The sequence below is a fragment of the Tigriopus californicus genome, chromosome 6 (assembly GCF_007210705.1).
Source record: "Tigriopus californicus strain San Diego chromosome 6, Tcal_SD_v2.1, whole genome shotgun sequence".
NCBI lineage: Eukaryota > Metazoa > Arthropoda > Copepoda > Harpacticoida > Harpacticidae > Tigriopus > Tigriopus californicus.
Window position 1 is genome coordinate 12,221,484 of NC_081445.1, and position 10,915 is coordinate 12,232,398.

The window sequence follows — 10,915 nt, forward strand, 5'->3', positions numbered from 1 at the left end:
TATGAACCCGAGCATAGCTCGGTCGCGCGTTTACCAACTGCGCTACGACCATCTCCCTTGTTGTAGTTGCGTCCCGATCAATGAAACGAGAGAATACTTTAAGATGCCAGCCTTTATCAAGAGATTATGAAATGAACAAGAGAGTGTCAAAGTACTGTGACACAACGAATAAGCCACCAACTCTTCTGTGAGACGTTTCAAATCCAGTATGGCAAAAATTCCAAACAATTGAGACATGATAAGTTTTCAATTTACAAGAGTTTGTATACAGTATGATTGATAACAAGTCAACAATTTGGCAATCATCGTTTCCAACAAAATAGTACTAGAAAAGCACAACCTCACAAATTTTTGGTGACTAACTTTAAGGGTTTAACTTTTGCTAAACTTTCCTTTCCCATTTTAGCACAATTTAATGGAAAAAGATAATGATGAAAAGTCATTGGTACGCTAAAGCATACAATGCATAGCTCTATGTTTATTCTTATTTGGATGTTAAAAGTGTGGGTAATTTTACATTTGCAAGATTTGAAATTACTCCAAGCAGGGTTGGAGTATTTATCGTGTTGGAATAGACCAGCAATAAGATGCTCTGCGAAAAATACCCTGTGAAAGTCAGGCATCTTCGAGTGTGTTCTTGTATTTCTTTCTGTGTTTGGCGGCAACGAGAGGAGAGAGGAGATTGAAAAGGACCATTGGTTATCGACCCTTGTGTTGTTGTTGATTCATTTCTATTTTTAATTTTGATTGATACGGATAAAACGACACTGACAAAAATACATTCTGCCATCACATGAGTAATATCTTTTCTAAAAACACAGCGCAACGTACCCCTAAAATGCTGGGAATACTTTTTTCTTGGTGTGGCAAGGGAAATACATCAAGATTGTTAACACTTAGAGACTCTGTTAGTACATTATTTTAGAGCAAATTACATCTTCAAATTTGGGGAACACTGGACACGCAGAAATGCCATCGAACACAGTGAGAATAACAATCAATTGTCCCTAGAGCTCAAGGGGTCTCCAATTTGCGGCGATTAAGCTCTCCCATGAGATTCGTAAGATTTGCCAAGGTCTCCAGGATGTTTGCTTGAGTTTTCCGAATTTTGTCCATTTCATCCAAACTGTCGTCCAGTTTCTTGTCGGGATTCAATCTCTGATTGAGGGTCGACTTCACAATATTGGCAACACTGACCACAATGTGATGCGGACATTGATAGTAGCTGGTCTTCTCCGGCATGACACGCTCCAAAACCAAGACATTATTAGGACTTTTATCCAAGTCCACCAGATCCAAGTAGATGACGTCTTGAAACAACATTGTCCGCTCATTCACAATACTTGTGTTAAAAAGGCTGGAAAAAGAAACTCTACTGTTTAAAGGGTTGAAGCTCATGGCCTTGTATGAATGGGAACTCACTCCGTGCAAGGGCATATCTTGTTAAAGATGACAAACATATTCTCCGTGAACAAAATGGCGCAAGTCTCTTGCATCATTCGTCGTACAGCGGAGTTCCGCTGAAGTTCTTCAATGTCTGCAATAGCCAATCCCAGGACCAAATTCATCAAGACTACGGACATGTCGACCAGGAACACGACAAATATGGCCCTGGCCATCAAGGAGGTGTTCTCATCGGCCACAAAGTACAAGGTGTAGTCATACTCTCCCATAAGCATGGTCATAACCTGAAGGGTTTGGATGAAATTTTTAGATTTTTTTTTCCGATAAGTGATTGTGTATTTTTCTTCTTCTTAAGGTTAGGTGATTTTATTTCATTTATTTTTCATTTCATTTATTTCTTTCGTAAAAAAGTTTGGAAAGAATCGGAATTACTTCTTGTGAATTGCAATTTATTGCATCATTAACTAAACTTGATGCCTTATACGGGCTCGGCAGCTTCGAAAACTCATCATTTTCCAAGGGTGACCAAATTTATCTTTGCCCACTTATTTAGCCGAACTAAGTTTGATGAAATTGTGGTTTCTTTTGATCTTATCAACTCATTATCGATTGATGAAAGATGATTCAATCAAAATAAGCGAAGATCTCCTAAGCAATCTATCGAAGGGGCAGTTTGCAGTGTTTAATATTCAGGCAGTCATCAACATTGGTTCAAAATCTATGCACTGGTCTGAACGATTTTTCCCTCTTACTCGTACCAAGAGTATGTTACAAGTAGATTCTAATTATGATTGATTCTGAATCTGCCACCAAAATTTCATATGGTAGTAACATTTTTAGACAAAATTATTAACTTGAACATCCAAAAATTTGACCTTGAAAATGACGATATCCGTTCAGTTTGAATTTTCCCCTCCTTCTCCCCCATACATTGACACAGTTTGCTTATTTGACTTTGTTTGTCCGCACTTTCAACCAATCACAGCCTTAGGTTACATTTAACCTTCCTTTTGTGACGTAACGCCGCCCAATCCCAATTCATGATGACTGAATGGTTAAAATTTCAGCTCATTTGGATGACTAGTTCAAAAGTTGAGCCCTCTCAAAGCTCACAACATATTGGCACACAGAATGCATGAATTTGTCATCTTCTGGTAAAAAGTTTATTACAGAGGGCCAGCTCATTCATTCTGTAATGTCTTATGCTTTAAGAGAACTTAGCTTTAGACAATCACAGTCCATTGAGATGAAATTTGACATGCACAATCAAGGTGGCAAGAGGGAAGTCTCAGTTGAAGCAGAACGCAATGTCGGAAATATTAGTTGTTGACCATGGTTCATGGCCCAATCTGTTCCTTACCTTGATAAAAGAGTCAGAAAACAATCCAAAGGGCCGACTTCCGGGGAGAAGGATGTGAAAGGCAATAGCATAGCCCAAGAAGTGCCACACATAAGAGGCGAAGAAGTTCAAGACTGTGGCCATGACCTTGTTTAGCATGTGGACATAGAGACCAACCCTTGGAAGTCGGCTGATGGTCTTCATGAACGAGTAGCAAGCCAAGATGATGGAGCAAGCCAAGATGTATCGCATCTGCTTCTCGGACAGATTGCCATACAAGACCACTCCTACTAAAGTAGGCATGACGATCTCTTTTACGAGGATGAAGGTGGAATAAAGCTGTTGTTCCACCACGCTGAGACGTAAGTACGTAAGATTCATTAATATGATTGGGATGAGATTCAAAAATGATTTTGTGTTGGAAACCGAATTATATGGTTGAACTAATTGGTAATGCAAGTGAATATTGAAAACTTGCCAAACATTGGTTTCTTGATTTGCCATGAAGTTTAAATAATAGGATACCTTAGTTAACCAAGAGCTTTACGTAGTTAAGCCCAAAGATAATGTTTCGAGCTGTATGACACGTGCAAAATGCCATATTTGCACTTTTTGGTCAAACTTATGATTCTTACCTTCGCAGATCTAACCTGTCAACAATTTCTAAAAAAGATGCTAGACACGAAAAAGGCCCTATTATATTTTTATAATTTTCAATTTCTTTGGAAACTCTAAAAAAAACTGCATGTAAGTAAATGTCTACAGTTCATTCATCCTCAAAAGGAAATGCTTCTATATCATGTAATGCAGATTAATTACTTAAAAATAGATGTAGAAATTACTTTATTCATGAATAGATATATTTTGAAAATTTTGATTGCTGTTCTTAAATTGCTTACCATTACAATGATGTCTTTTTCCAAACTTAGAATCTATTGGCTGCAGTTTTATGACTTCTTTACACAGAACTTTGTACGGTCACCTTGGAATCCAGATGTACTTTTTCAGGTGATGATCAGTGCCACTGACTTTTAATCAAGGACACATTTTGGGCAAACAACTAAGTTACAAGGCTCATATTTTGAATCGACTTGGTTATTTTTTTGCCTTTTGATCTAAATAAACCAATGTTGCATCAATCTGTGTTTTCATCATCTGTCACTTCAGATGAATCCTGGCTAATCAATTTTCTTCATGTCTACTTTTTTCTAAATTAAAATAAAAATGTAACAAAACCAAAAAATTTAGATACTTTGCGTCTATTTTGCAATTTAAATATAAAGTGCTTGCCTTTTTAGTCCACCTATTGGCCTCCATAGTCGCACTTTTTTTTACACCTCTACTAATGTTAAAAGACCAAGTAAGTCTCACTTGTGGAATTAAAGTTTCAAGTTAACTCTGGGATGCGTGACTTTCGTTGTTATTGTTGGGCAGTAAAACCACTTCGTTCTTCTAGCCCTCCCGCCAGATGTAGAGACGCTGGCCACTTATAGTAGGTTTAGGTTCAGCTAAGTTACCTTGTACTTCTTTTAATCCATCTGTATGTTACCTCCAAAATTTTTTCTTTGTGTTGTGTCCACTATTATGGGTTTTCTTGATCATGCCTCCACTTTGCAGACTCTTAGACATGACCACGATCACTATATAAGCATGGGAAGTAGCCAAAAAGTACCACCAGAAATTTCGCTCCCTGTAGTTGTAGTTCTCCATATCCTCCACAAGCTTTCCAAAATGAGCCAGGGTGAACCCACACAAAGACACCAAGAAGATCAAGTGCAACAGGATGTAAACTAAGTAATAAAACCACGTTTTGTACCTACAAATGGGAATAAACAAGACGTCATTTGGTGATTCAGCTTTAAATGAACATTTTACCATTTCATTTTGAGAAACAGCTCAAAGAGTGGATGAATCAGAAATCTTTCCTTGCCCATGGCAATCAGATTTTCAATGATATTCAACTCGTCCGAACGTCCGCATTTATCTTTGGACATGTTGAATAAAAACATATCTATGTAGACCCTGCCTTGAACCTGAAACATTAATTTACAATCATCCTACTTAAAAAGATCTATGTAGAATGCATTAGAAATTAAAGGCACCTGTGCTTGACATGGTTTGATAATACAACGATCGAAAAGACGCGTTAAAGAGTCAGGGGAATATTTAAGAAACATTTGAATGGCTCCATCAGGATCACCATTTACTTGCAACTCAGAGCTCATGAATAGGAATGCCTTCTCCTGATTGTTCATCTCCTCTTGTTGATCATCAACTCCACGGTTGCCTAAAAACAAATAGGATTCATTAACATCAAGGTCTTAAAAGTAAATGTATTTATTAATAACAGGTTTTCATGAAGGATTGAAACGTTATTTCTCAGTTCTTTTTCATTTTCATTTTCAATGAATGCTATCATTATATAAAATAAAGAGCAAGAAATATGAATATGAAGGTATGTTCTTGCTTTGCCTGCTCAATGAACCATTGATTAAAATGAAAGCTATTTGATTGTCCCACTTATTGCATTTTTGCTGCTCATTACAATATTATCATACTTAAGCAACTAATTTACTCACTCCACCTTTTGCAACTTTAAGCCAATGCCCTTTAGCCCCCACTAAATCATGATATGTCTGCGCTAATGGTCCAACTAAAGATGATTTCGACGATTACCACCTCATGAAGTTGGATAAATACCGCCTTCGTGTTTGTTCACATTTCGTGTCTAGTTATTGTTGATATAATTGACTTCCATTACAAAGATAGCCTAAGTACAAATTATAATAAATGACATAGAGAACGCTTACTGTAATACATATTCTGAGCCAACTTGATCCTGGCGTCCATTATCTTGTTCAGAACAATGTGCGCTTTTTCCATGCAAGTTGATTTGGCCACCTTTTGCAACAGGGTGTACTTAAAATCCTCTCGCATTTCGGCTGGTAGCTCGAGCTTCTCAAAGAAAGAATCATGGCCAGTATCTGAAATCAACGTCATGGTTATGTTCAAGACCTTTACTTATGACTCATGGAGGTCCTTTCTTACCAACTTCCTTGCCAACTTCAATCCCTTCGGACAAGAGAAAGGACAGCACCGTGGGCGACCCCCATCGACCCGCATAATGAGCGGCCGTATCACCCCAAATGGTCCGGGCATTAAGTTGACCTCCGTAGTGTAAAATTCGTTTGATTACTGCCAATCCCTGATTAGGATCTGCAATGAATTCAAAGACACATATTAGTCGTGGAATTCAAACTCTACCAAAAGACAAGGGAAGACATTGCTGATATAAAAAGAGCATAAATAATTTTGATCACCAGATGACTGGCTATCATTTAATGGGATTTTGGAGTTTTAATAGTTTTCTCATAAAATGAGGTCAAAATTTATGTTAAAAGTTAAATGATATTTTCTCGGCTATTGATATTTTTTATTTTAAGAATGAATGGAATGGGGTGGACAATCGCGCCAATCAAAATAAGATTATTCATAAGCTAGTCATTACTTCAAAATTGTGAGGTGATGCTTCATAAATGTAGGCAACCCAGTCTAACTTGTTAGGGGACTTTTTTCTTGTTTGTTTTTTTACGGGCTTTTTTTAACCGCTACAGGGAATGTAATCGTCCATAGTATTTAAATGAAAAGTTATAATTTGTCTATTTATTAACATTTAATCTTTATACGATATTTGGTAGTGGTGGGGCGAGTCCGGGCTCGAGTCCGAGTGCACTTGTGTCTTTTACTTAATTTTGGAGAAATTGGCCGGACTTGAGTTTTTTAAAAATGACTCGTGTCTGGACTCGTCAAAAAAAGATATTCATTTTTCTTAGAATTTTGCAAGAGTCTTTTTGTTAGATTTGATTATTTTGTAAAAGACTCGATACCGGACTCGCGAGTCCGGCAAAAAGTAAAAAAAAACAAAAGGACTCATACGAGTCTGACATTTGTCGGACTCGTCCCAGCACTAATATTTGTTCTACCAACGAATTTGAGTTGGCAGACTGAGCTGGTCCTTGAATGCACGGTAGATCTGGACTTTTTAATACCCCTCTGATTGTAATGTTTAGATTAGATTGGGCTCAGATCACTTAAAGATTGGTATGAGCGACAAAGAAATCATAGGGCAAGACAAATTTAGATACTAATTATTTTTACATCTTTTCGATCGGAAACAGTTTCTGAGTCATGGAAAATATGTACGCATTCAGTCACTTTTTTACCAAAAATCATTAACGAGTACTTTATGTAGATATTTTACTTAGATTAAAAACATCAATTATCCTGTGGTATTAAGTTGTGAGTTTAGGTTGTTTCGAAAGGAAGCCATCACAAATATCCCCTGTTCAAGTAAATGTGTAGCACACAACAAATGTTTGTAATTTCATAGCCTTTTGACATGAGGTTTGGGTATTAAAAAAATGATTCAGCAAAAATATACCTGCTGTGTACGAACTGGCCGCCAAATGTAAAGGAGACTCCGTGAGATCGTTCACCTTATTGATCACAGTACATCCACCGGCAAAGATGTCTTCAATCAGCTCCAATTTGGCACCCCGAGCTGCGTAATGGACGATGGTATTGCCGCGGAATCCTAATGTTGAAATTTAACATTCAAGAGTTCCTGGTTAAAAGTGAACAGTAACATGAAATTATTTTTTTTCGTACCTGGGCTGCATTTATAAGCGCCTGCCTTTACCAACAATCCAACACTTTCAACACAGCCAGACATTGCCGCATAGTGTATGGGTTGGTCACCCTGATCATCACATTCGTCCCAAGGAACGCCAGCTGCCAGAAGGTCCTGGAGATCAAGACACCAAAAATGACGGCTAAATCGAATGACATTAACAAAAATGGTTTCCGTACCTCAATAAACTTGACTCGCTTGAACTTGCTGGCCAGATGGATCGGAGTAGCTCCAGCCTTGTTTCGGGCTGTTAACACGGCGTCATTGGCCAATAGATAGTCGAAGACCTGTTGGTTCCCATACCGACAGGCTCTGTTGGAAAATGTCAAACTTAGTCAAGTTATCTCAACAACAAATTGTGCTTCGCTACGAACCTGTGAAGCAAGGTCTCGTTGCTAAATCCATATCTGCAATGGATGGCCTCCGGGTTTTGATTGACCGCTTCCAAGAAACCTTCAAACTTGCCGCAAGGCCACACAGCGAAGTGAAGTTTCTTGTTGAAGTCCAAGTCCAACGAGATTCCGGAATCTTTTGAATCAGAGTGCTTTTGGTACCTCCTTAGCGGCTTGATCATGGCGATAAGTTCCTGGAACCCACGAACACGTTGTAATATTACTAAACCCTTAACTACAGCACAAGGTTAGACATTGACCAGTTCTGTAAGATCTTTCAGCAATGAATGTCTCAGGTGTACATCATCATTAACACTGGAACAGGAACCCCCTCAAAGAGAGCTTTCGCGGAAAGCCGATAACATGTCAATCTAATTTTTGTCCTTCAACACCTCCAAGAAGGCCTAGATTCCTCATCACTCTTCAGTACTTTTCTAAATCAGCAAGCTCAAAAAGCCATACCTTGGGAACTGTATCCTCGGAATGTGGACCTGTTAGCGGATGCTTGTCGACTAATTCCGGCGAAAACACCTTATACCGTTCACTTGTCATCATTGCAATCTGATGATGACGGGTAGTTAAATAAACTTCGCCCCTTGTACCAAAACTATTTTGGCTGGTAATAGGCACGTTGTGTTTACAATTGGTATCATTTTCCCAAGGACACTGGTAAAAGAAAAGGTGCTCCGCGCAGAAAGGTATGTTCCCATTCTCCAACAGGAGTGATGTTGAGGGCGTTGCATATTTGTTTATTTATATTTTCATGGCTGCTTTCCTTTATTAGTTTGTTCTAAGCAATGCTTTCTAAATTGGAGCTGAATATTTAAATACTATTAAAAGGGAGTGTCGTCTCAATTCAAGTGTTTGTAGAAACGCCCATCAGTGTTACTATATTTGCTAATATACATTTTACACTTTTTTCAAATGTTTGTGTATTTTCTATATTTTGTAGTAATAAAAGTATTGTCAAATTCATTATCATGTTTTTTAGGTTCGAAAAGTGAAATAAATGGAAATGTTGTCAGATTTTGTATTTTAATTTGGCTAAATGTTTGGAAAAATGCCATCTAGTGTATTGTTGTTTGCCAGTGTCATGAGAAAAAAGCGGCTAAGCATGGAAAACGAGACAACGCCCAATTAACAAGTAGTTTTGGGCTTGTAATTGGAGCACGACTGCCAAGTTCATTCACTCTCGTACCTTATTCCCCAAGCGAGTTTCCACATCCCGAGTCCTCGTTGAATCGTTGATCCGAAAGGGACGACGAGAATGAATTCTCAATGAAGAACTTTCCCGAAACCATGGTTTGTGTACGTTCATCGTGGCTTTCCTTCATTGACATCGACAGCAAGTACTTTCTCGTGGCCTTCATCATGGTACATGCATAATATTACAATACTGTTTACCGCCTTTGTATGTTTAGCAGCACGTACGAGGTGCTCTCAAAGCCGAAATGCATTCGCTTGATATATTTTGATCATTTGTGTAATAACTTAGGCTGAAAAAGAAATATTTTTTGGAATTGTTTGCACAGGTGTAAAATCATTGATGACATAAGAAAAAGAACAAGAGATTGGGTAACCACTCATGTCTAGAATTTCATGTCTTCTTGCCTTAGTATACATACTGATTTTTAAGGCACAGGATGAAGAGTTCGAAAAGACTCTTTATTTTACATGTCATTGCATGTGTTGATTAGGAAAAAGGGATATGGGAACGATGTGAAAGATGATGGAAAGATGAATATTTTAGTAGAGGAAGGATAAGAAATTATAATATATATGGTGAGGTCAATCTTGTATAGCTTTTTCGTAATTAAATTTCTGCAACGGCTGACTAGACTTCAAGTGTGTTTGTGTGTCGGCGGGTTGAATCTAGCCCCGTAGCAACGTTATCAACAACGTCCTTATACTATTTTTGATGGGCAGTGTCATTTCCATATCAGTTTAGTTCTTCATCTGTAGGCGTAGTTAGTGTCTAGAAGTCTCCACGAGAAAGGTTGGGGAAGAGAATCTAACCGGGAAACTCTGACATCGAAGTAAACCAGTGCACCCCGTCTTCCCCCGACAAGGGTGACTACCGCAAGCAACATTTGAACCCTAGCCCCTGGGGAACTGTCGCCCTCTATTGGGTACATTAAGTAACTTAACTATCATAGATGCTTTACTTGAAAGCTTATATATTCTGGCTTCTTTCTGAGCATACTATATTTGGGCACTGAAGTATACCTTTAGAAAGCACAAATTTTACTTGGCTTGTAAGGGGAATGGCTCGGATAGCAAAACCATACATATAGTAATGTTCACTTGTACATGCCAGTTTTTCTCCGTCTAAATCCTTTTTCTGATTCTAATTCTTAACCTTTGGTATGACATTTACTCATAATGCACTCTAGGGAGTCCTTGAGCACGTTAAAAAAGAGCGGGAAATTCGAAATGTACAACAACAATTTTCGGTTTTTAGGTGCAGTCAAATTTTCGAAAAGACGAAAGTAACAGTTTTTTTCTAATATTCGAAAAATAATTTCTCGAAAAGAGAATTCTACGACTAAAAATTATTTAGCTGTATTCATTTTGCTGAAGTCGGTTAACACCACCCGGGCCTACAATATTCTGATTTTGCATCAAAATAGACTTAGAACATCAAGCTTCCGGGCGCAGCCATTGTCGAAAACCTCGTTAGCCTTCGGAATCATTACTCTGAACTTGTCACGGATGACTTCAACATGCTTGGGCGAAATGGAAATCGTTTCGGATTTCCAACACAGGGCACTAGTTTGATCCTGGTTAAAATAGGCCGCGCATATTTCAATTTTGTCGAATTTGTTGAGACAAAGATTGAAAAGATGTGAAGCGAATGCAATTGTGACTTTGAAATCACCGAGAATCTGCGTGTTATTTTCATTTTGCTTTTTAGCCCGGGATACGATGATGTGAATATATCTTTGATGTCTTTCTTTATTTAATTTACGCCAAATATTTCACCCAAGAGTAAACAAAATGATGTTTGTTAATGAAACTCACAAAATGGCTCAATTGTTTCATTCTGTTTGTGATATTTTCATGTGATCAAAGGCCATATCAATCAATCGC

The 10,915-nt window shown here is 38.0% G+C and overlaps 1 protein-coding gene across 1 annotated transcript; it reads right to left on the reverse strand.

The window, feature by feature from the left end:
• Positions 1-482: 482 nt before the first annotated feature.
• LOC131882597 (transient receptor potential cation channel subfamily A member 1-like) lies at positions 483-8,551 on the reverse strand. Its single transcript, XM_059229797.1, has 13 exons — positions 8,288-8,551; positions 7,808-8,019; positions 7,613-7,745; positions 7,412-7,547; positions 7,185-7,337; positions 5,792-5,959; positions 5,554-5,727; positions 4,846-5,030; positions 4,619-4,776; positions 4,293-4,559; positions 2,765-3,098; positions 1,423-1,688; positions 483-1,357 (listed from the first exon to the last, which is right to left on the reverse strand). The coding sequence occupies exons 1-13, from the start codon at positions 8,378-8,380 to the stop codon at positions 1,015-1,017; spliced, it is 2,622 nt and encodes an 873-aa protein (XP_059085780.1). The 5' UTR covers positions 8,381-8,551; the 3' UTR covers positions 483-1,014.
• Positions 8,552-10,915: the final 2,364 nt, after the last annotated feature.

Bases quoted from the DNA above. Each gene is read 5' to 3' on its own strand.
- LOC131882597 (XM_059229797.1), bottom strand. From the start codon at position 8,380: ATGATGACAAGTGAACGGTATAAGGTGTTTTCGCCGGAATTAGTCGAC. The intron at 5,960-7,184 runs GTATATTTTTGC...AATTCATTGCAG, and splicing joins GGCCAGTTCGTACACAGCAG to ATCCTAATCAGGGATTGGCA. The intron at 3,099-4,292 runs GTAACATACAGA...CTTACGTCTCAG, and splicing joins ACAAAGAAAAAATTTTGGAG to CGTGGTGGAACAACAGCTTT.